Source organism: Pristiophorus japonicus, chromosome 2 (genome assembly GCF_044704955.1).
Source record: "Pristiophorus japonicus isolate sPriJap1 chromosome 2, sPriJap1.hap1, whole genome shotgun sequence".
NCBI classification, from domain to species: domain Eukaryota; kingdom Metazoa; phylum Chordata; class Chondrichthyes; family Pristiophoridae; genus Pristiophorus; species Pristiophorus japonicus.
Window position 1 is genome coordinate 316,982,214 of NC_091978.1, and position 26,528 is coordinate 317,008,741.

Here is a 26,528-nt window from a genome sequence, read left to right on the forward strand (position 1 = left end):
AAAGTGGACAACCTCACATTTATCCACATTATACTTCATCTGCCATGCATTTGCCCACTCACCTAACCTATCCAAGTCGCTCTGCAGCCTCATAGCATCCTCCTCGCAGCTCACACTGCCAGCCAACTTAGTGTCATTCGCAAATTTGGAGATACTACATTTAATCCCCTCGTCTAAATCATTAATGTACAGTGTAAACAGCTGGGGCCCCAGGACAGAACCTTGCGGTACCCCACTAGTCACTGCCTGCCATTCTGAAAAGTCCCCATTTACTCCTACTCTTTGCTTCCTGTCTGACAACCAGTTCTCAATCCATGTCAGCACACTACCCCCAATCCCATGTGCTTTAACTTTGCACATTAATCTCTTGTGTGGGACCTTGTCGAAAGCCTTCTGAAAGTCCAAATATACCACATCAACTGGTTCTCCCTTGTCCACTCTACTGGAAACATCCTCAAAAAATTCCAGAAGATTTGTCAAGCATCCTTTCCCTTTCACAAATCCATGCTGACTTGGACCTATCATATTACCTCTTTCCAAATGCACTGCACTGCTATCATAAACTCCAATTTCTCCAAAATGTAGCTGTCCGTACCTTCTCCCATAGGACATCCCATTTCACCATTTCACCTCACTGACCGACATTTTCTCCCTGTCTTAGTACATTAAATTAAAGACTGGATCAACTGGGCTTGTATTCACTGGAGTTCAGAAGAATGAGAGGGGACCTCATAGAAACGTTTAAAATTCTGATGGGTTCAGACAGGTTAGATGCAGGAAGAATGTTCCCAATGTTGGGGAAGTCCAGAACCAGGGGACACAGTCTAAGGATAAGGGATAAGCCATTTAGGACCGAGATGAGGAGGAACTTCTTCACCCAGAGAGTGGTGAACCTGTGGAATTCTCTACCACAGAAAGTTGTTGAGGCCAATTCACTAAATATATTCAAAAAGGAGTTAAATGAAGTCCTTACTACTAGGGGGATCAAGGGGTATGGCGAGAAAGCAGGAATGGGGTACTGAAGTTGCATGTTCAGCCATGAACTCATTGAATGACGGTGCAGGCTAGAAGGGCCGAATGGCCTACTCCTGCACGTATTTTCTATGTTTCTATGTTTCTATCTCATCCTCATCTTTAACTCCCTCTATGGCCTCATTCCATTTCTGAAACCTACTCCAGCCTCTTCAGTTCTCTGACTCTAGTCTTTTGTGCATCGCTCTCTCTCTTCACCTGCTGAGTCTTCAACCTCAGCCCTACTCTCGCAAACTCCCGACATAAACCCTTCTGCATCTTTAAAACTTTCTCAAAACTCATGTTTTCAACACAGGTCACCCCATCTATTCTCTCCTGCCATGGCTTGAGCGTCTGTACCACTATCTGTTTCCATTGTAAAGCATTGTGGAATATTTTGTACATTAAAGACACTATATAAATCCAAGTCATTATTGAGGAGATAGTCAGTGGAGTAGTTAGGTTGCACTGTACCACCTGTAGCAATAAAATAGAGAAAGAAACATTAAAGGTTACCAGAGTCTAAAAGAGCCATAGAAAACAGAAAGGTCCCAGGTTCAATCCCTTGGTCTGTGATGAGTTAGCTGATCTTAGCAAGGGTCACAATTGAGGTATTATGATTGATCTTAGTGTCCTTGGGCTAGGGATGAACAAAATCAGCCAGGGTTCCTTTCCCTAATTCTTACCCAACTGGAAAGCGTATGTGTATGACTATCGGATGAAGACAAATTGATCTTGGCTGTGATGTCCTCCACATGAAATAGCATGCTGATACTCACTATCCCGACTCACACATGGGATGATGTACTGAACTGTTGCCACCAGATGAAACTACCCCAAACACAGGCTGACATCATCAAGAATGATATGGGTGGGGACGGACTAGGAAATAATAATCATAACCTAGTGTTTAGAAGAAGTTTGGAATGAAAAATAATTCTGAGTAAATAAACTGGAGAAAGAAGAGCTTAACTTGCTTTCTGCATGTCTATTGCTGAAATAGGCTGGAAGCTGAAGCAGAGGAAAAGAACTGCCTCTGATTTAAATATAATTAAACATAGCAGCGAACACTGGAGAGTAGTGCAATTTTTCATTCCTTAATCTATTTGAGCTACAGATGGTTGCTCATGTTTGTGTCATTTAAGAAGGATATTTTCCCATTATCTTTTGCCTTTTTCAGAATTTTGAATGATTTCGCTGTGAATCTATGTAATATGCTTTCTGATAGTCAATTTTCAAAAATGAGGCATGAGGAAAGGCATTACTGTGATAAACAATATTCTGAAAAATAAACTGCACAATCTGTGAATTTATGTTTTATTATGCATATGTACTAAAAGGAATAATACTTTGAAAAATTCCTGTTACAACTCATGAGAAATACTTCAAGAATTTCAAATTGATTCTACTGCCACTGTTTTAATTTGTTTCCTAGATGAAAAATAGACCCATTATTTCTATGAGCTCAGTTCATTGATTCTGCATAAGATGAGCCCAATATTTGCAAGCACCAGCAGCACAACTTCACATTTCAGAGAATGCAGCTAGTGAGCTCAGGAGGTAATCCAGGGCGAGTACAGTGCACAGCATTAAGGAGGAGCAAGTGATGGTGCCGGACCAGGAGCAGGAACTGCTGCCGAACTGGTCACATGGATGCCATCTGCAATGTATGCTGTAGAGCTGTTGCCACCCCCCCCACCCGCCTTTTAGCCAGGGGGCACTTGTGTTTTGGTGCCCTCAGGAAAAAATAACCCAAAAAACAGGGGGCACCTGAAAAGGTGTTGGAGTGTGATCCCTCCCTTTAATCAGAGGGCCCTTGATTGTTTTCTACAAAAATAGTTGTAGAGCTGTTGCAGGGTGGTGCACAGAGCAGTCCTGTGCAATAAGTTTTTAAGTTGGTTCACAGGCTCCCAGGCTGCCTGTAATTTCTGCGCTCTAGAGGAGTCCGTGTTCCATGTGTATGTTGAGTGTGCGAGGTTGTAGCCCCTCTTCCAATATCTGAAGGGGCTGCTCCTCAAATTCTGTTGCACTTCAGTCCCACAATCCTGACCTTTGGGCACCCTGTGCGGAGGGGAGCAGGCAGGTCGGAAGGCCTCCTCGTAGGACTGCTCCTGGGTATGGCCAAGGGAGCCATCAGCCGGTCCAGGCAACGGGCGGTCGAGGGGGTCGTTCAGCCCGACTGCCTGCCTCTCTTCCATGGTTACATCCGAGCCAGGGTGTCCCTGGAGATGGAGCACGCGGTGTCCACCAGTACGCTCGCGGCCTTCCGCGAGAGGTGAGCGTCGGAGGGACTGGACTGTATCATCACCCCCGGCAACCAAATTTTAAATTTGAACCACGTGTAAAGTATAATTTGTTTAAGTTTGTCAGTTTTAGTGCGCTCACCCCCCCCCCCTCCTTTTAGCCAGGGAGCACTTGTATAATTTGTGTTCTTGGTGCCCTCAAAAAAAACCCAAAAAATACAATAAAACAAGGGGGCCCGCGATTTAATGATTATGTTTTTACAGTTACAACTCAAAATAGTTGTGAAGCTGTTGCATTTTGAGTGGCTTAGCCAGTCACATGATGTTCCAAGACTCAATAAAAACCCAGTCAGTTGGGTCTCGGTCATCCACGATGAGGCATAGAGTTGTGAGCCTAGTGGATGAACTGGTAATGTGTAGTGTGATTGTTAAACTTTTGTTAATAAGCCAACCAGTTCTCAATAGCAATGTGTTGCCATGAATGCTTAAGCAAAGATCCCATGAAGCAAATATATTACACCGTCAATGACCACTGTACTTTGGGAAGTTCTGCCATGTGGTGAAATTCGCATCTGTGCCGCACTGCTATTCTGTGGGGAAGGTGAAGGTTTGTCCACAATTATGAATGCATTAATCACCTGTTTGATATATCTGTGGACAACAAATGAGTTGATAGTGCAGATGATCCTTATGCTAGCTTGGAAGGAGTCAGAGACAGAAAAGTTAGGGCTGATGGTGGCTTTGACCACCATTAGCTGTACCATCCTGTAGTGGGGGCTGCCTACGTATCCTTGCAGCAAATCGCACAGCTCTGCAATTGCCTCTGTGTTGACCTATGCTGAGGTGTGCTATGGCCTGTAAATACAATCGATGGGTGTGGACATCCGGGGCTGGTATTAGCTGATCTTCCAGGCATCCTTTCTTTCATTTTGTACCACTTCACCCATTAAATACTACCTTAGGTGCTTTAAAAGTAATTTCCATCATTAATTTTAAACTGATTTACCAAATGGCGTGAAACCCTGTAGCTTGAAGTTAGATGCCCTCTTGCTCACTGAGCTGGTGAGAAAGTTAACATTCCAAGAGGCCCGATTCAGGTTCCCACTTTTTAAGGATCCTTGTGTTACATAGAAAACATAGAAACATAGAAAATAGGTGCAGGAGTAGGCTATTTGGCCCTTCGAGCCTGCACCACCATTCTGCTGCACTCTTATAACTGCTACATATACAGTAATTTTGCAGACTATATTCAACTGCTTTTGTGCTAACATTAATATTTCGTGCATGTTCTGATCAAACAAAAACAGAAAATAAACAAAATCAGACAAAATGCTGAGAAAAAAGCTACTGCCTCATTAAGAGCCTCTCTGCTTATGAAACAAGTGATCTTAAAGGCCAGGAAATTGAGTGAAGGATACTTAAATGTAATCTAAAATAGAATTGATTATTTTAATGAAGCCCTTGCACATTATACTGGCCTAACAGGCCACCAGAAACCAGCATGATGTGTGAATCAAGCGGGGATCCGTCAAAATCAATTTCTACACAATCTTCCGGTGGCCCCCGGAGCATGTTCCCGCTGACTAGAAAATCTACCCCTATGTCTGCTATATTTCCCTTTTTCCAGGAAAAACCTTACTAAATGTTGGGATAAATCCAGGAATTTTATTGTACTGTAGAAGGGCCCAATATTTCATGTTGATAGAACCCTGAGCAACGTTCAGGTAACATCAGCGTGTCTGTTTTTATTCTAGTCTGGCACTTGGATAGTACAGACTGCAGCCTTATCACCTCCAAGAATATTAACACTCTGAATCATCTGTATGATTTCAACAAAGTCTTAGATGGTTTTTAAAAGAGCAATATGATTACTTTATGCGTGGGTCATACATATACATATATTTTATAAACTGAGTTAGCTTCTAAATTATCAGTTCTTTCTCATATCTTTCTTCAGTAAAAATAAATAAATGTGTGTGTGTGTTGGTGGGGTGGGGGCAGCAGAATTGTCTAAGTATGGTTTCATTTTTCCAGCAACTTGAAACAATAGATATACAGTTACAGGAGTACATTTAATTACACATATAAGATGATATTGTCAGGGAAGCCAGACAAATATTGTTATGTATTTAACCCCTTGTAACCTGCATCACACTTGTCCACCAGAGGGCCTACCTGTTGGAGTCCCAAGGGATCCCAGCATCCCTTGGGAGCACAGTACATAAGGAGGCCACCCACGAGGTACCTGCAGTCTGGAACTGCAATAAAGTAGCTAAAGTCACACTTGCTCATTACACAGAGTACTCGGTCTGACCATTTATTATGAGCATGACAATTGGCGACGAGGTAACGAACAACCGCGCGAAAATACAAAGAACAATTGGCATCCTGGAGAAGTTCTCAGAGGGGGACAATTGATAGGCCTTTGTGGAGCGACTTGACCAATACTTTGTAGCCAACAAGTTGGAAGGGGACGAGAACACGACCAAAAGAAGGGCGATCCTCCTAACTGTCTGTGGGGCAACAACCTATGGCCTCATGAAGAATCTCCTGGCCCCGGCTAAACTAACAGAGAAATCCTACGAAGAACTGCGTACACTGGTCCGGGAGCACCTAAATCCTAAGGAAAGTGTTTTGATGGCGAGATATCGGTTCTACACGTGTCAACGATCGGAGGGCCAGGAAGTGGCGAGCTATGTCGCCAAACTAAGGCGCCTTGCCGGACATTGTGAGTTTGAGGGATTCCTACAACAAATGCTCAGAGACATTTTTGTACTAGGCATCGGACATGAGACAATCCTTCGCAAACTGTTGACTGAAGAAACTCTGAATCTGAGTAAAGCCATAATGATAGCCTCGGCATTTATGTCCACCAGCAACAACACAAAGCAGATTTTGAAGAACAAAGAAGTTTTGGCCAGTACTGTGCATAAAGTAACGTCGGTTTTGAGCAGAAATGTACCGGGCAGAATATACACGCCGGCTGCTGTGGCCCGACCTCAGTTGACCCAGAGTCTGCCATCATCTGTTAATGTGAGGCGCTGCGGAGGTGATCATTAGCCCCATCAATGCTGCTTTAAGCACTATGCGTGCAATGGCTTCAGAACAATGGGACACCTCCAACGAATTTGCAGGCGAGTCGCAAACCCTGCAAACCACCATGTTGCAGAGGAAGATCGGTCCACAGTGGATCAGACGGAATTGGAGACTCGTACTGAGGAGGCAGAGGTGTACGGGGTACACACGTTCACGACGAAATGCCCACCAATAATGTTGAAAGTTGAACTGAACGGTATTCCAGTGTCTATGGAGCTGGACATGGGTGCAAGTCAATCCATAATGAGTAAAACAGCCTTCGACAGGCTGTGGGGGAAGAAGGCACACAGGCCCAAGCTCAGCCCCATTCACACCAAACTAAGGACTTACACAAAGGAACTAATCATGTAATTGGCAGTGCAGAAGTCAAAGTCTCCTATGGTGGAGCGGTACACAAACTCTCGCTGTGGATTGTGCCAGGGGATGGCCCCACGTTGTTTGACAGAAGCTGGCTGGGGAAAATCCGCTGGAACTGGGACGACATCCGAGTGCTTTCGTCTGTTGACGACGCCGCATGTACCCAGGTTCTAAGCAAATTCCCTTTGTTATTTGAGCCAGGCATTGGAAGCTTCTTGGGGGCAAAAGTACAGATCAGTTTGGTTCCCGGTACGCGACCCATCCACCACAAGACTTGGGCGGTACCGTACATGATGCGTGAAAAAGTGGAAATCGAGCTGGACAGGCTGCAACGTGAAGGCTTCACCACGCCGGTGGAATTCAATGACTGGGCCAGTCCGATTGTTCCGGTACTCAAGGAGGACGGTACGGTTAGAATTTGCGGGGACTATAAAGTAACGATTAACCGTTTTTTGCTGCAGGACCAATATCCACTACTCAAGGCAGATGACCTATTCGTGACCCTGGCTGGAGGGAAGACGTTCACCAAGCTGGACCTGACCTCAGCCTACATGACCCAGGAGCTGGAAGAGTCTTCGAAAGGCCTCACCTGCATCAACACGCACAAAGGTCTGTTTATTTACAACCAGTGCCCGTTTGGGATTCGGTCAGCCGCAGCGATCTTCCAGCAGAACATGGAAAGCCTGCTAAAGTCGATTCCTTGCACAGTGGTCTTCCAGAATGACATATTGGTTACAGGTCGGGACACCATGGAGCACTCGAAGAATCTGGAGGAGGTTCTTAGTCGGTTGGATCGCGTGGGGCTCAGGTTGAAACGCTCGAAGTGTGTTTTCCTGGCACAGGACGTCGAATTCTTAGGAAGGAGAATCGCAGCAGACGGCATCAGACCCACCGACGCCAAGCCGGAGGCCATCAAAGACGTGCCGCGATCACAGAACATGATGGAGCTGCGGTCATTCTTGGGACTCCTTAAATACTTCGGCAATTTCCTACCTGGGTTAAGCACCATGCTAGAACCCCTGCATGCGCTACTGCGCATGGGAGACGACTGGGAATGGGGGAATTCACAAGAGGCTGTCTTTAAGAGGCTGTGTTCTAACAAACTGCTTGTTCTCTATAACCCATGTAAATGACTAGTGTTAGTTTGCGATGCGTCGTCATACGAGGTCCGGTTTGTGTTACAACAGGCTAATGAATCAGGAATGTTGCAACCAGTTATGTATGCATCCAGGAGTTTGTCCAAGGCCGAAAGGGCCTACAGTATGGTTGAAAAAGATGCTCTGGCGTGCGTTTACGGGGTAAAAAAAATGCACCAGTACTTGTTTGGCCTTGAGTTCGAGCTTGAAACTGACCACAAGCCGCTCATATCACTATTCTCGGAGAGCAAAGGGATTAATACCAATGCCTCTGCCCGCATCCAAAGATGGGCACTTACGCTGTCGGCATACAACTATGTAATCTGCCACAGACCGGGCACAGAGAACTGTGCAGATGATTTCAGTCAGCTACCATTGCCCACCACCAGGTGGAAATGGCACAGTCAGCGGACTTGCTCATGGTCATGGAGGCATTTGAGAACGAGAAATCCCCGTTACGGCCCGCCAGATCAGGACCTGGACCAGCCAGGCTCCTTTACTGTCCCTGGTAAAAAAAACTGTGTCCTCCATGGGTGCTGGTCCAGTGTCCCAGTGGAGATGCAGGAAGCAATTGAGCCATTCCACAGACGCAAAGATGAGCTGTCCCTGCAGGCAGACTGTCTTTATGGGGCAATCGCGTAGTCTTGCCCAAGAAAGGCACAGACACATTCATTTGCGAACTGTACAGCACCCACTCAGGCATCGTGATGATGAAAGCCATAGTCAGATCCCACGTGTGGTGGCTGGGCATTGACTCAGATTTAGAGTGATGTGTACGCCAGTGCAACACTTGCTCTCAGTTGAGCAATGCACCCAGAGAGGCACCACCAAGTTTGTGGTCCTGGCCATCCAAACCGTGGTCGAGGTTCCATGTAGAATATGCGGGTCCATTCCGAGGAAAAATGTTTTTGGTTGTCGTGTACGCTTACTCAAAGTGGATTGAATGTGCAATAATGTCTGTAAGCACATCCACGGCCACCATTGAAAGTCTATGAGCTATGTTTGCCACGCACGGCCTGCCCGATGTCCTAGTCAGTGACAATGGGACGTGCTTCACCAGTGCCGAATTCAAACCACAACGGGATCAAACATGTCACATCTGTGCCGTTTAAGCCCACATCCAATGGCCAGGCAGAACGAGCAGTTCAGACCATCAAGCAAAGCTTGAAACGCGTGTCGGAAGGCTCCCTGCAGACCCGGTTGTCCCGAGTACTGCTCAGCTACCGCACCAGACCCCACTCACTCACCGGGGTTCCCCCAACCAAGCTGCTCATGAAAAGGGCACTTAAAACAAGGCTCTCCCTGGTCCACCCTGATCTAAATGATAATGTGGAGGACAAGCGGCATCAACAAAGTGTATACCATGACCGCGCAAACTTGTCACGCGATATTGAGATCAATGATCCTGTGTTTGTGCTCAATTAAGGACATGTTCCCAAATGGCTCGCTGGCACGGTCACATCCACAGAGGGTAGTAGGGTATTTCAGGTCAAACTGATCAATGGACAAATGCACAGAAAACACTTGGACCAAATTAAGCTGCGGTTCAGCAACAGCTACGTACAACCTGAAGAGGACACCACCAACTTTGACCTTCCAACACACACACAAGTGGCAACTGACATCACAATTGACCACGAAACAGAACTCATCATCCCCAGCAGCTCGGCAAGGTCGGCTGCCCAACAACCGAATGAAGAACTGACCAACCCAATCACACCAACATTTCTACCAAGACGATCGACAAGGGAGTGCAAAGCCCCAGATCGTCTCACCTTGTAAATAAGTGTATTGTTGACTTCACGGGGGAGTGATGTTATGTATTTAACTCCTTGTAACCTGCATCACACCTGACCACCAGAGGGCCTACCTATTGGAGTCCCAAGGGATCCCAGCAGCCCTTGGGAGCACAGTATATAAGTAGGCCACCCACGAGGTACCTGCACTCTGGAACTGCAATAAAGGAGCTAAGGTCACACTTGCTCATTACATACAGTACCGTTTATTATGAGCATAACAAATATATTGCTGTATGAAGTAAAAATCCCATTTTAGGACACCAGGAGATTAATCAGGAAGAAAGATCAATAGATTTACTTGTGGTAATCTAGATTACAATTGTGTCAAAGATTAACTGCTAACATTAGGAAGTCGAAATTCTAAATTAGAAATAGGTGGTTTTGCTAACTAGAGATGTGATATGGCCATTCCTTAATTTAAAAAGTTCAAATGAACTCAAAGAAAACATTTATTACAGTGCTGAAAAGAGAGGATGTCCTGGAGAGGTCAAGGACAGAATCTGTTTGGTTAGAGTTAAGAAACAATAGAGGTGCCATTAAACTACTAGGTGTATTCTATAGGCCACCAACTAGTGGGAGCGTTATAGGGGAGCAAATTTGCAGGGAAATTACAGAGAGCTGGAAGAACTATATAGTGATAATGGGGGACTTCAACTATCCTCATATAGACTGTATAGACTGGGATAGTAATAGTGTAAAGGGCAGAGATGGGGAAGAATTTCTGAAGTGAGTTCAGGAGAACTTTCTTGATCAGTTTGTTTCAGGCCCAATGAGGAAGGAGGCATTTCTGCATTTGGTTTTGGGAAATGAGATGGTTCAATTGGAGCAAGTGCTAGTAGGGGAACATGTAGGGAACAATGATGATAGTATTATAAATAATAAAAACAGAAAATGCTGGCAATCTCAGCAGGTCAGGTAGCATCTGTAGGGAGAAAAACAGAGTTAACGTTTTAGGTCGATGACCCTTCGTCCAGCATTTTCTGTTTTTATTTCAGATTTCAGCATCCGCAGTATTTAGCTTTTGTAATAGTATCATAAGGTTTAGATTAGCTATGGAAAAAGATAGGAAGCTGTAAAGTCCTTACTCAATGGCACAAAACCCACATGAGGCACATTCTATGGACAAGGTCACTCTATGACCTGAACCTTTATTCACAGGACCAAGAAGTGATGACTCTGCATGGGACCTCCCTTTATATACCTGGATGACCAGGTAAGGAGTGTCTCCCACAAGTTCACCCCCTGTGGTCAAGGTGTGCATTGCTTAAGTATATACAGTATTGCAGTGGTGTTACATAGAGGTTACATACATGACATCACCTCCCCCCAAAAGTCTTATTGGGATCATAGGTTAAGTCTTTCAGGTGGTCTACGCTTCCTCGTGGAGCGCCGCAGTTGGAGCTCTGGTTGTTGAGCCTTGGCTGTCACCTGTGGTGATTCTGGCCTGTCGGGCTGACCGCCGGGACTGTGCATGCTGCTGAATGTTCTTGTTGCTCATTCACTGGCGGTCGTGTAAGCACCATCTCATGATCTTCGGGTTGCTCAGTGTCTATGCTGAACCTTTTTTTAAATTTGGTCCAGATGCTTTACGGCATATCTGCCCATTGTTAAGTTTAACCACTATGACCCTGTTCCCCTCTTTGTCTATTACAGTACCCTCAAGCCATTTGGGCCCCACAGCGTGATTGAGGACAAATACGGGGTCATTTATTTCTATACATCTCCCCCTTGAGTTTCGGTCATGGTACTTGTTTTGGGACTGACGCTTGCACTCAACTATGTCGGTCAGGACTGGGTGAATGAGGGACAACCGAGTTTTGAGTGTTCGTTTCATGAGTAGCTCCGCGGGCGGGACCCCCGTGAGCGAGTGTGGTCGGGACCTATAGGCCAGCAGGAGGCGCGATAGGCGGCATTGAAGGGAGGGTCCTTGAATCCTGAGCAACCCTTGCTTAATGATTTGGACCACACGTTCCACCTGGCCATTGGAGGCCGGCTTGAACGGTGCTGTCCTGACGTGGTTGATGTCATTGCCTGACATGAACTCCTGGAATTCGTAGCTCGTGAAACATGGGCCATTATCGCTAACAAGGATGTCCGGCAAGCCGTGGGTTGCAAAGACCGCACATAGACTCTCCACAGTGGTGGATGTCGTGCACGAATTCAAAATGATGTACTCGATCCATTTCGAGTACGCATCTCCCACAACGAGAAACATTTTTCCCATGAACGGGCCCGCGTAGTCTACATGAATACGTGACCATAGCCTGGTGGGCCAGGGCCACGGGCTGAGCGGGGCCTCCCTGGGGGCATTACCCAGCTGGGCACACGTCGTGCACCTGCGAACACAGTGTTCCAGGTCTGAATCAATTCCCGGCCACCAAACATGTGATCAGGCAATGGCCTTCATCAGAACGATGCCAGAACGATGTGGAGTTCCCTGATGAATGCCTCCCTGGCCCTCTGGGGCATGACTACCTGGCTGCTCCATAGTAGGCAGTCAGCTTGGATGGAGAGCTCATCCATCCGCCTGTGAAACGGTCTGACCTCCTCAGGGCGTGCTCCGTGTGCGGGCGCCCAATCCCCAGTCAGGACACATTTCTTAATCAGGGATAGGAGGGGATCTCTGTTGGTCCAGATTTTGATCTGGCGGGCTGTGATGGGGGAGCCTGCGCTGTCAAAGGCATCAATGGCCATGACCATCTCAGCGCTTTGTTCCGCTGCCCCCTCGGTGGTGACCAGTGGAAGCCTGCTGAGCGCGTCAGCGCAGTTTTCGGTGCCAGGCCGGTGCTGGATGGAGTAGTCATACGCAGCCAGCGTGAGAGCCCATCGCTGTATGCGAGCTGGTGCTTTGGCATTGACAGCCTTGCTGTCTGACAACAGGGATGTTAACGGCTTGTGGTCCGTTTCTAATTCGAACCTCCTGCCAAAAAGGTACTGATGCATTTTTCTTACACCATAGACACACGCGAGTGCCTCCTTCTCAACCATCCCATATCCCCGTTCTGCTTGAGAGCGCGACCTGGAAGCATAAGGCACAGGTTGCAGTTGGCCCTCAGCATTACTCTGCTGCAACACGCACCCAACCCCATAGGACGATGCATCACATGTCAGAACCAATTTCTTACAGGGGTCATACAGGGACAATAACTTATTTGAACAAAGTAGGTTCCGCGCCCGATCAAAAGCCTGTTCTTGACAGTCCCCCCAAAACCAATCACAACCCTTACGCAGAAGCATGTGAAGCGACTCCAACAACGTGCTTAAGTTTGGCAGAAAGTTCCCGAAATAGTTCAAGAGTCCCAGAAATGAACGCAACTCCAATGTGTTGCCGGGCCTGGGTGTTCGTCGAATTGCCTCTGTTTTGGATTCGGTGGGCCGAATCCCATCTGCAGCAACTCTCCTGCCCAGGAACTCAACCTCAGGAGCCAAAAACACACATTTAGAATTCTTGAGTCGCAGGCCTACCCGGTCCAGTCGGCGTAGCACCTCCTCCAGGTTGTGGAGATGTGCCTCGGTGTCACGACCTGTGATGAGGATGTCGTCCTGAAATACGATTGTTCCAGGAATGGATTTAAGCAGGCTTTCCATGTTTCTTTGGCATTCGATCAGCGGCCGCAATTTTTCAAACGGGCACTTGTTGTAAACAAACAGTCCCTTGTGTGTAGTGAGGGTGGTCAGTAGTTTAGATTCGTCGGCCAGTTCCTGGGTCATATAGGCTGAAGTGAGGTCCAACTTGGTAAACAACTTGCCGCCTGCCAGCGTGGCGAAAAGATCCTCCGCTCTCGTGAGTGGGTATTGGTCTTGTAGGGACACCCGATTGATAGTGGCCTTGTAGTCGCCACAGATCCTGACAGAACCATCCGCTTTTAGGACGGGAACGATGGGGCTCGCCCAGTCGCTGAATTCAACGGGCAAGATGATGCCCTCTCTCAGCAAACGGTCCAATTCGCTCTCAATTTTCTCCCGCATCACATATGGCACCACTCTGGCTTTGTGATGCACTGGTCTGGAGTCCGGGGTGATGCGTATCACTACTTTGGTACCTTTGAATGTCCCGATGCCAGGTTGGAATAGTGACCCAAATTGTTGTAGGACTTGTGAGCACGAGCTTCATTCCACAGGTGACATTGCGTGCACATCCCCCCATTTCCAGTTCATCTCAGCTAACCAGCTCCTCCCCAAGAGTGCGGGACCATTGCCCAGGACAATCCAGAGCGGCAGCCGGTTCACTGATTCATTGTGTGTGACCGCCAACATTGCACTGCCTAGTATTGGAATGATTTCTTTGGTATACATCTGTAGTTGTGTCTCAATGTGTTCTAGTTTGGGTCTACTGGCTTTGTGTGGCCATAGCTTTTTGAATTGTTGAACACTCATGAGTGACTGGCTGCCCCGTGTCCAGCTCCATGCGTACAGGGATGCCGTTTAATAAAACCTTCATCATCATTGGTGGCGTTTTGGTATATTAGCTGTGAATGTTTGCCACATGAACCCGCTGAACTTCAATCCATTGATTTGCCCCAAGAGTCATCCTGCATCACAGACCCTTCTTCTGGTCCATCCGCCTCGTAAATTAGCCTGGTTACAGGCTTCCTGCACATTTGAGCTAAATGGCCACTGAGGTTGCAATTTCTGTGGACAAATTATTGAAATCTGCAAGTCCTGGCAGAGTGTCTGCCCCCATAACTCCAGCATGAGCTGAGATTCCCATTGTTGTGAACAAAGGAGCTATGACCCGGTATTCCTCACGGACCACATTGTCCACTGTGATGGCGTAAATGTCCGTTCAGCCTGCCATTGTCTCTGTTGAAAACCTGCTCTGGGGTCTACTGGTGCCTGGGGTGTGTCGAACTGCCCTTGCCTGCCTGGAGGCTCTGAGTCGCATTTATGATATTGACTCCCTGATCCCCCACTGCGTTGGAGGCAGAATTGCGCGCGTATATTATTCTGGTTTCCTCCTCCCCCGCCATGAAAGTCTGAGCTATCAACACGGCCGCTTCCAAAATCAAGTCCTTGGTCTCAATTAACTTTCGGAAAATCTCCGCATGACCGATGCCCTCAATAAAGAAATCTCTTAACACCTCCCCCCTGCAGGAATCTGTGAACTTAGAGGCTGGCCAAACGCTGGAGGTCCGCAACGAAGTCCGATATGCTCTGTCCTTCATGACGTCGTTGGGTATAGAATCGGTGTCGGGCCATGTGTATGCTGCTCGCCAGTTTGAGGTGCTCACCGATTAGTTTGCTGAGCTCTTCAAAGGTTTTGTCCGCCGGCTTTTCGGGTGCTAGTGGGTCTTTCATGAGTGCGTAAGTCTTAAGTCCGCAGCTCGTCAGCAGGTGGGCCCTTTGCTTGTCGGCCGCTGCATCTGTCAGCCATTCTTTCGTGACAAAGCTTTGCTGGAGCCTCTCAATGAAATCGTCCCAGTCCTCACCAACGCAGTATCATTCCTCTGTGCTACCGGTGGCCATTCTCGTGGGTCGTTGATTCCCGTTTCTCGTCGCCAATGTAAAGTCCTTTCTCAATGGCACAAAACCCACATGAGGCACATTCTATGGACAAGGTCACTTTATGACCTGAACCTTTATTCACAGGACCAAGAAGTGATGACCCTGCGTGGGACCTCCCTTTATATACCTGGATGATCAGTTAAGGAGTGTCTCCCACAAGTTCACCCCCTGTGGTCAAGGTGTGCATTGCTTAAGTATATACAGTATTGCAGTGGTGTTACATAGAGGTTGCATACATGACAGAAGCAATCTAGAGTAAAAATACTAAATTGGAGGAAAGCCAATTTCAGTGGATTGAGAAGGGATCTGGCCTGGGTAAATTGGAATCAAAGATTGGCAGGCAAAACTGTAATCGAACAATGGGCTGCCTTTAAAGAGGAGACGGTTCGGGTACAGTTGAGGTACATTCCCACGAGGGGAAAAGGTAGGGCAACGAAAGGCAGAGCTCCCTGGATGATGAACGAGATAGAGAGTAAGATGAAGATGAAAAAGGGGGCATATGACAGACGTCAGGTTGAGAATACAAGTGAGAACCAGGCTGAATATAAAAAGTTCAGAAGGGAAATGAAAAAGGAAATAAAAGGTGCAAAGAGAGAGTATGAGAATAGATTGGCAGCTAACATAAAAGGGAATCCAAAAGTCTTCTATAGGCATATAAATAGTAAACAGGTAGTAAAAGGAGGGGTGGTACCAAAATGGAGACCAATACATGGAAGCAGCAGGCATGGCTGACGTACTAAAGGAATACTTTGCATCCGTCTTTACTAAGGAAGAAGATGCTGCCAAAGTCATAGTGAAAGAGGAGGCAGTTGATGGGATAAAAATTTGATAAAGAGGAGGTACTGGAATGGCTGGCTGTATTTAAAGTAGATAAGTCACAAGGATCAGATGGGATGCATCCTAGGATGCTGAGGGAAGTAAAGGTGGATATTGTGGAGGTACTGGCCATAATCTTCCAATCTTCTTTAGACACGGGGGGTGGTACCAGAGGACTGGAGAATTGCAAATGTTACACCCTTCTTCAAAAAAGGGTGTGAGGATAAACCCAGCAACCACAGACCAGCCAGTTTAACCTTGGTAGTTGGGAAGCTTTTAGAAATGATAATCCGGGACAAAATGAACAGTCACTTGGACAAGTGTGGATTAATGTGTGAAAAGCCAGCATGGATTTGTTAAAGGCAAATCATGTTTAACTAACTTGATTGAGTTTTTGATGAGGTAACAGAGAGGGTTGATGAAGGCAATGCAGTTGACGTATACATGGATTTCCAAAAGGCGTTCGACAAAATGCCACATAATAGGCTTGCCAGCAAAGCTGAAGCCCATGGAATAACAGGGACAGTGGCAGCATGGATACGAAATTGGCTAAGTGACAGGAAACAGAGTAATGATGAACGGTTGTTTTTTGGACTGGAGGAACATATGCAATGGTGTTCCCCAGGGGTCGGTTCGAGGACCACTGCTTTTCTTGATATATATTAATGATTGGACTTGGGTGTGTCGGACACAATTTCAAAATTTGCAGATGACAAAAACTTGGAAGTATAATGAATGGTAAGTAGGATAGTGATAGACTTCAAGAGGAAATAGACATTCCCATGGTGGAATGGGCGGACACGTGGCCGATGAAGTATAATGCCAAAAAGTGCGAAGTGATACATCTTGGTAGAAAGAACGAGGAGAGGCCATATAAACTAAAGGGTACAATTCTAAATTGGGTACAGGAACAGAGAGACCTGGGGGTATATGTGCACAAATTGTTGACGGTGGCAGGGCAGGTTGAGAAAGCGGTAAAAAGGCAGACGGGATCCTGCACTTGATATATCGAGGCATAGGATAGAATTTTCTGGGGTCCATGCAGACGTAATCGGAGGTGGGCCAGGTGCAAAAATTGAAAAAAGTCAGAGCGGGTCAGGAACCTGCCGTCATCCCAACCTCACGCGCCTTCGGGCGCATTTGCCGGTGTGGCAGCAACCCGACCGGCAGAGGCGGGCGGCCTAATTCAAATCATTATAAGCTTGTTGTCAGACACATAAGAGCCTTTTTCCCCCTACATTTAAAATTTTCCTGCATGGCCACAGGATTCACGTAGCTTGGGAACCACAGGCCCAACTTTGGCCATGACTGGCATCAATTTTTTGGGATTAAGTTGTTTTTTCTGATGTATGTTTAAAAAATGCCATTTTCCCCCAAAAATTTGCTCCAGAGTAAGTCAGTTAGGTACGATTTTTTTTTAGTTCATTTTTTTTTCCAAAACGGGGCGTTCCCAGACACTTACGCCAGTTTTGGCCATTTATGCCACTTTGGCCAGCAAAAACTTACTCCAAATCAACTTAGGTCAGCGTATGTGGCCAGCTCTGAAAAACATTGCGGGCAGTTAAGAAATCGGCGCAGGTTAGTACATTTAAAGCACCAAGACTTACAAAGCACTTAAACAAAGCACAGAAATAAGCATTCAATAACAAATAAAAAATAGAAGGAAGCTGAGGACCTGCACCAAGACTTACAAAGCACTAAACAAACCACAAAAAGTAATAAGCAATCAATCAATAACAAATAAAAAATAGAAGTCCTACTTTTATGCCAGAATCAAGTTTTTTTTTAAAGTTCCCCCTCCCTCCCATCAAAACACTCTTTCTTCCCCACCGCCTCCCAAAACTCTCCTCCTCCCCTCCCCCCAATCAAAATTCTCCTCACTAAATAAAGCATAACCATCAATAAATAAAACTGAAGTCCTACATCGGCCTGGGAAGTCAGCGGACCAGCCGGTGCAGGAGGCCACTCGGCCGGGGATAGGGGCTGCAAGCATCGGGTCCTGCTCACAACCCGCAGGAGACTCTGGGAGGGCGAGGAGCATGCGCGCAGACTTCACTGCACATGCACACAGCTGCTGGCAGTGTTTTTTGCGCTGGCCTGGTGCTCCACCTCCCACTTCACTATCTACGCCACGCTGGGACACCGGAGACTCAGCAGAGCGGGCAGGATGGGGCCACTTTTTTCCGGTGCCGTTTCCAGTGCGCAAAGTCGGCGCAGTTAAGGTAAGCGCGCCGAAAAAAGGGGTTGGGGAAAATTAGGCCCCACGTCTGGCAGTCGGCCGACAATAAAAAATAAAATGGTGTCCCGGCAGCACCACCTGTCCCTTAAGGGCGGCCGCGCCGCCGACCAACAAGAAGTTCACTGACACAAAAAGCTGCTGGAGGATATGGTGCCGCTCCCGCGGGGCAATTTCAGGAAGCAGTCCCCGCCGGTCGGTAAGAGGTCAGCGCATGCATGCCGTGGTGGGAAACTGCGGAGCGGTCCCCTACACCGCTCCACCTTTGATGAAGGGCAGTTTTCAAAATGGCAGCCCCTCCACGAAGAGTGGGCGGACATTCTGCACCACTTCGTGTCCACCGCTTTCAGGCGGCCAGAGACCTTTTCTGCAGGGGCAGTTTCGGCCCCTCAGTGTGCTGCCTGCACATTCCTAGACGAACCTTCTAATGCAATGTGGCCATGGCTCCTTTAAATACAGCAGCTGAAAACGCATCATGGATGACGTCGTCAGACCCGCACCATTTAATTGGATTGGATAATGCGCAGTTTGGGCTTAATAGGCCTCATTATCGCAAAGTTTCTTTCTGCAGCGGGATGGAAGCAACAACGGCGTTGCGACCACCACACCGACCTCCCACACCCAACCCACCCAGGTACAGACAATTCCGGCCATAGAGCACAAAAGCAAGGAAGTTATGATGAACCTTTATAAAACACTGGTTCGGCCTCAACTGGACTATTGTGTCCAATTCTGGGCACCGCACTTTAGGCAGGATGTCAAGGCCTTAGAGAGGGTGCAGGAAAGATTTACAAAAATGATTCCAGGGTTGAGGGACTAAAGTTACATGGATAGACTGGAGAAGCTGGGGTTGTTCTCCTTAGAGCAGAGAAGGTTGAGAGGAGATTTGATAGAGGTGATTAAAATCATGAGTGGTCTAGACAGAGTAGATAGAGAGAGACTGTACCCATTGGTCAAAGGCTCGAGAACCAGAGGACAAAGATTTAAGGTGATTGGCAGAGGAATTTTTTGTTCACACAGTGAATGGTTATGATCTTCAATGCACTGCCTGAAAGGGTGGTGGAGGCAGATTCAATTGTGTCTTTCAAAAGGGAATTGGATAAGTACCTGAAGGAAATAAAATTGCAGGGCTACGGGGAAAGGGCGGGGAAGTGGGACTAGTTGAAGTGCACTTGCAGAGAGCCGGCATGGGCCAAATGACTCCTTCTATGCTGTAACCTTTCTATCATTCTATTCTATAAAATTGTTTTGTGTGTCCAGACATAATTTCTGCTGCTGAGATTTAAAATGTCATTCATAATGAGAGTGGCTTAAAGTACAGGCTGATGAGTTGTCCAAACTAACCTATAAACAACGTTACATATTAGTGTAGAAATTAATGCAGTACTCCTGAAGATTGTTTTTTCTATCTCCATCTGCTTTAGTCTCCAGATCTCCAGCCACTATTAAATGCTATAAGATTCATCTCTGTCACATGAGAAATGTTTCTACTTGACCCAATAACATCAACTCATTACTCTGTAAGTCCATGACATACTTCATCAAGTGGGGTTCTTGATTGCTACAGCTGTACTTCAAACCACTCTCTCATCTTTGGCTGACAGTACATAATATCAACACTTATATTTATATACTTCAAATGCTACAGTATCATTTCTCAATGGTAGATTTTTCTGTTCAGATTTGTATATTGAATTACTTTTGCAGACATCCATGATTTTCTTAAATGCATGCCATAATACATTTTTTGAAAAATGACACTACTGTCTAATGAACAAGTCCACCAATTAGGACACTGGAGAGACCAGTGCCATAGTAAAGGAATCTTTGCCTTGAAATGATTTTTTTCAGATATAAATGTACAAATACTTAGTACCTCCATATGAAGTTGTTACTGTTTTAATAGTGGTGTTAAAACGAGCAGTTTAAAGTCTCTGTTAAAATAAAAGACAATGGGATTTCTTGTGGCAGATCATTTGACTAAAATTTGAAGAGCCTAATTTCAAGATACATGTCTCTGCAGCCATTTTTGAGGAATACAGATTGACAGATTTGTCTCCAAGTAGCTAATGCTGTTTTCAGTAACAATGACGTCCAAACAACCACTCAGCAAATGTGCAGATCAAGAAGCTGCCCACCAATAAAAATGTATGTCTTCTCTAAGCTGCGGCAGCAAGTTCATCTTTAAACCTATTTATTTTGAACTGATGCAAGCAATAAACAGAAATTAATGGTGCTGGAATTCCGATGTCCCGAGTCCGTACGAAGTTTCTACGGACCCGGGAAGACATCGGAAAAGCCAGCGAGGAGGCAATTGCCCGCGGGAAGACCCCGAGATTTCCGATGGGGAGGCCTTCTCCTCCCGCGCTGCGAAGCACACTCCCGTGCAGAGTATCCCAACGCAGAAGATACAGTCATGTGTGACTGCTCAGCCAATGATAAATATTTCACAGGTTCCCATTAATAGCACTCGCGTTTCTATGAGTTCTCAGTGCTATGAATGGGAACAAAAGCAATCACACAAAATAATAAAAAATAAAAAACAGACCACACATATTTCTGGGCCATTATCTTCTTAAAGAACTAGGCTTGAAATTATGCTGAGGGACATTATGTTACATTGATTCTTTGTTTATCTGGGATTCATTTCTCTGCTGTTTAAAATAAATTGATTTATGTCTTGGGTAAAATATTGGAAAGAGGAACGTGAGACAAATGGGTTAAGGGTTTGTATGCTAGTATTCCACGGTGTGATGTCAAGGCCTTATTTATTTCCTTTTCAAAGACAACACTGCATACCTTGCTGCACGGTGCAATCCAATAGGCAATTGCAAGAACTGGGAGCCCAACTGCAATGACGAGCACCACAAGGCATTTCATAGCTATGGGCTGCTCCCGTAATCCTGAGAGGTTTTCATACCATATTGTGAGTAGTTGCTGTTGGCAATTTGGGTGGGCAACAAACTGTAAGGAACAAAGAATCATTGGTTAGAACAAGTCCTGTAACATGTGGGTGGACGGGTTGAGTAACCTTTTCTCATTCCTATATACTTCTGTTCTTATTTGTTTAATTCAGGTGGACATTTTTGTAGAACCGAAGTCCAGTAATGCACAATAGTCAATGAGACCAAGCCTTTGTCTTACTAGAAGCATTTCGTCATCTGAGTCAGAAGGTGCAGGGTTCAAATCCCGCTCCACAAAGTCCTGGCGAGTGGAGACCGGCTCTGAATTCTGGGTTGTCATCCAATGGGATACCTACATCCAGTGGGCGACTTCCCCTCGATTTATGGGTTGTGGGAGCCCACAAAACGCTCCAGCTGTATCGAACTAACCACCCTGTCAGCTGCTAGAAAGATGATTATGGCCAAGGAAAGTCTGGGATGCTCGTTCAGGGCATGCAGCTCATCGGCAGCATGGTAATGAATCCCTGCTCTCGAAATGGTTTCCCACTGGCAGTGTAGAGCATCTGACCCATGCACTCTGCGCGTGAACACCCGAGAGTTAGAATCTACCCAATTGTCTCGGTACTGTGAAGTACTTATGATCTCGGCTTTCCTAACTAAGGAGAAGGGTTAGTGCGTAAAGGGCAGGCATTTTCTTGCAAGGAGGGAGGGAGTTATCACTGGGTGAGTCACTGACAGTTGCCTTTAAAGACTACCTGATAACTAATAAAACATAATGGGGGAGGGATTTTCAACTTTGACCCAAAATGAGCGCGATATCGACAGCACTTGCCCATGGTCACAGTCAGGGATTCCCAACCATTTTCAGCACTGGGCCTAATTTGGATATTATCGGTAAACAGCAGCCAGCAAACGGGTGTCTGCTGCAGCTTTCCATTTTCAGATGGCAGAAAATTGTCCAGCTTCTGCACAGAAATGGCCGGTGGCTAGGGTTTGTCAGGGGCGGGGGGGAGCTGATTGCGTGGGATGCCTCCAATGGGCCAAAGACAACAAAAATCTTAAGAAAACCCCAAAACTCACCTTTTCCTGAGCAGTCTGCAGTGTTCCCTTTAAAGACCACTGGTTAAAGGCCTGCTCAATGCCCAATACAACTGGGACTAGCATACACCACTCATTCACCAACCATTTGAGCATTAAAATGGCAATGGGGGGCCTACAACTCAGAACGCTTGGCACTTATTTAAAGGCCTGCCTGAAAATTGAATCAGGTGGGCAAGTTGGCATCAAAAGTGCCCACCAGATTTTACTCTGCCAGTTGCCCATTTTTCAGGCGAGAAACAGACAGTTGAAACCTCATCTCCCCATTATTAATGGTGCTCAGAGAGCAGATTGATTGCCCATTCTCTCAATTGGGAGAGGAATGTTTTGAAGTAACTTGAAAGTGGTGGCGCGGGGAGGGAGGGGGGAGGAATAAAGTATTTAAAAATAAAATACGGAAGGAGTGTGATATTTTTTCAATGCATTTTGTACTAGAGAAGATAATATTTTGTACAAAGGTTCTCATAGTAAAATAGCTAACACTAATCGGCAGGCAGTGGGTGTTTCTATTGAAGCTAAAGAGCCATTCTAGATGCTGCAGCCCTGAAATCACACCGTGGGATACTAATCTACAGTTCCTTTACTGTTATCTGAAATTCTTTTCTGCTATTTTAGTGCAACTTGAAAACCGCTGCAAAAATAGTGGACAGAAGAATTTCAGATAAACACCGTATGTGCAATACTATCCCACAACAGACAGGGTGGTCGATTTTAACCCTACCCTTCTGACGGAAACTGGGCAATTGGACAGTGAAAAATCAAGCAGCTCACACAGCTCCTGACTCTTTGCAATGTTAACCTGCAGGGTTTTGCAGACGGATGAGAAAGCCTGCTAAAGCAGGTGGGAGTCTCATATTTATGCAAATTGGGGTCCTCTTGCATCAAAAGGACCCCGATGCAGTTTTAACCGGGGTCTGAGTAGGGTAGCTGCCGCGGGTTTCACTCCAGGCAGAAGCAGGTCTGCAACTGGTCTCAAGACATGAGACCCTTCTGGGAAGTCTAAAACTTTCTTTTGTGGAACCTGGAGGTGTCCCACAAGGAAATACGCAGCCTCCCCTGCCCCGGATTCCCCCCTTCTTTCCTGCGAGACCCTTACAAGACCCCCTTCCCCGCCACATGCCTGGAAGTCGGCAGGCAGCCAAGGACCCCCCAATCTTTGTCTGCCAGCATCCTCTCTATATATGCACGTTCCGGATGAAAAGATTAATGACTCACCATTTCAAAACTATGCAGTCAGTTCAACCAAAACCCACTGCTGTTTAATCTAGACTAGAGCAAACCCAACATGTTGGGTGTGATTTCACAGGGCACATCGTTCGTTATAATTATGATTGTTACTAAATGACAAGACTCTAAAGGAAATTGTACCTTTTTGACTTCATACTTAATGGCGAGTTTGACACGAGTTAAACCTGCTCTTTGATTGTGGTGTCCTTTATCTTGCTCAGCTTCCACATCGCCGTTCAGAATAGCTTCAACTTCCTCACTGTCTCGGCACAGGTCAAGAACACCAACGACAAAGTCTTTGCATTGCATAGATAACTTGCGGTAGTCGTTCTAAACAAAATCAATAACAAGACACCTCTCAAGAAATTGGTTTCATAAACCGCACGGCTATTCTGTTTATGGAGTACGTAAAAGAAAATTTGCTTTAAAAAGTTATATTTTCCCTCTCATTTTGAAAAATAATTTTTCTCTCTTTTGATCCCTCCATGCCACAAACAATCCCCCAACCAAGATGAAGAGGGGAAAGCTGTCTTGTAATGGGAAGTGCTGAACTCTCCTTCATCAACTCATCCAAAGATTTTCCCTTTAAAGTTCAGGGAAGTGTCTCACATCTATTCAATACAGCTTTATAATAGCCTGACTGAGGTGGGCAATTTACTATGTGCTGAATTAGAGGCATAAAATCTCACATCTATGAACTTGGGCAGCCCATTAATATATCAAATATTTTAGTAGTGTAGGCTAGGTTTGTGACATTGACCCAATTGCAGGGGATGGACCAAGTGTATGTTCATGTATAGTTCTTATTCATGATTTTTGAAGTAGATGAGAATTTTATTCTTGAATTTACAGTACTGTAGTAGCATTTCTTGTGTGTGTAAAATATTCCACATTGACAAGCAGTACTGAGCTTAAACATCAGACGCAGGTAACTAAATTAAGAGGAAAGAAAACATTTAGAACTGTCCAGGTCATGGTTTGCTTTATTCCAGAAATGTCACCTCTGAAGTCAGCATGCATTCAAATTTAATTCACTTTATATAATCCAATCGCCTATTTTGTCCTCTTCTGCTAGTGCAGATTTGTTCAAACCACTCTTGATAATTCAGGATTGTTTCATCATTGCAGTATAAATAGCAACTATACGACAGAGCAAGGTTCACTGTTCAATTCACTGTTTTAAAGTTGTGGAGACTACAAAATTGAAAAAATATTCAGCAACTTCACAATGATCAACTTGTCATTATGCGATTTGTGTCGGCATTTTCCTTATGCTTTGGTATTGGGGTTTATGGTATTATCTACATATCACTTTTAAGTGAACATGCCCGTCAGTGAAAGCATATGAGAGTGTATTCGTGCCTTGCAACAGGTTAGCTGGTCAGTTCAATGTGTTAACAAGGTACTGATCCAATCTTACTTTTCCCAGGAAGACCGCAGGTTTCTGCTCAACATTTTCCCATTCAGTACAGTTGGCATGGGGAAATGAACTTACATCCCTCCATTTCAGAGTATTACTTGTTGGTTCTCTGACAATTGGAAGATCATTTCATTGCAGGGAATCATAAATATTTGGGTGTGGGAGAAGAGCTACAGAATGGCTCATAAGAATAGAATATATCACAATTAGATGATGCACAAGTGATACATCAAATGACATTATCACATCAATGCTGGCAGTCTCGGGAAACATTACTGGACTTTTCTTGTAAAGGACATAAGAAAATATTCCAATTACAAAGAAAAACATAAGAAGAAAAAGGTAACTATTTGCTTTAAATGGACTTAAGAACGAATGTGATAATAAGCCATAAATAATATCTTATTATGTTGCTGGGGTGATACTGCACTTATAAATTACACCTCTAGAGGTGGTGTGTAGACACAGGTCTGATTTCTACCAGTCACCTTGAGTTCCCACTTGTAGTCACGTTACTGTGGCAAGTTACTGAATGGGAGACTGGCACTGCTTCACTGGGACAGAGGAAAGGTCAGAGAGTTGTCACTAGTCCCTTTCATCCATCACCTGGTTCAAGAGCAGCCTAAGTGTAAGCCTGGGTGCAGCTTATCCAAACCTCCTCGGGCAGTGTGGCTTGAGAAGGACAGAAAAGAAAAGAATGGACAAAAAATCTAGGGTAACATATAACCGTGGCATAGCAACAGAACAGTGATTTAACAACTCATTCCCCCCACCCTTTTAAATGTTGTACCATCTTAAAGATCTCAATTCCTTCCTTACATCTGTCTGAGGTGCCCCGAACAACCCAGACTATTTTCCAAAAGTCACTTTGTCATTAGGAAGTTTCCTGCGTCTGTTGAAGAACAGCCACACAAGACAGCAACCGAATTGTGCTGTGGAACGCTTTTACTAATGTTATTTCCATTCTTTTAAATTATGTAAGAGTACATTATTTAAAACATATCACAATAAAATATGACTCTCTGCAAGATGAACGCCTGATCTCAGTCATATTGTTATGGGAGGGTGCTGAGTCCTGTCAATCCCCTGCTTTATATGGAAGTAGGAGAGATTGAAGGGAGTGCCATTCCTGGCCACTCTTGTTCAGCTCCTGGCCGTCAGTTAGTCAGGGGTCTGAGACTGGATCATCAGTCTACCCTTTCACTTGGATTATGGATTATGGCATGGAGTGACCTAAAAGAGGGGATGGAGAAAAAATATAACATAATTTCAAAAAAATGTTAACGCTCACCGATGATGTCACGTTGTGCGGACCCTTTACCAACTCAATTTTCTTGTTTTTAAGCTAGAAAAAAGATAATGGAGAGGCTTTAACATCCTAATGAGAGCCCAATGACACTAAATAAGTGTAGTTACAGTGTTAATAGCTTGTTATAATTTTAATATCATCATTTTTTTCATCCCTAGGTATTATGTAATTCAATTGCTCCGACTAAGAATGTTTGAGAACATGACTCAACTGTAACGCAAAACTGATAAAAATCCAATAAAATAAATTTAGAAATGTTGATCGCCCTCACAAGTGGTGTCACCGAGAAAAACTGAAAGAGAAACAAAGAAACATAGAAAATAGGTGCAGGAGTAGGCCATTCAGCCCTTCGAGCCTGCTCCACCATTCAAT

The 26,528-nt window shown here is 45.5% G+C and overlaps 1 protein-coding gene across 1 annotated transcript in view; it reads right to left on the reverse strand.

Moving 5' to 3' along the window:
• The window catches only part of LOC139231135 (short transient receptor potential channel 3-like), a 178,991-nt gene that overhangs the window by 55,084 nt on the left and 97,379 nt on the right, over window positions 1-26,528 (reverse strand). The window contains exons 6-7 of the mRNA XM_070862492.1: window positions 23,569-23,757; window positions 20,999-21,163 (exon numbers count right to left, since the gene is read on the reverse strand). Of these exons, the coding sequence (XP_070718593.1) occupies window positions 20,999-21,163; window positions 23,569-23,757 (354 nt within the window). The remainder of the gene's footprint in view (window positions 1-20,998; window positions 21,164-23,568; window positions 23,758-26,528) is intronic.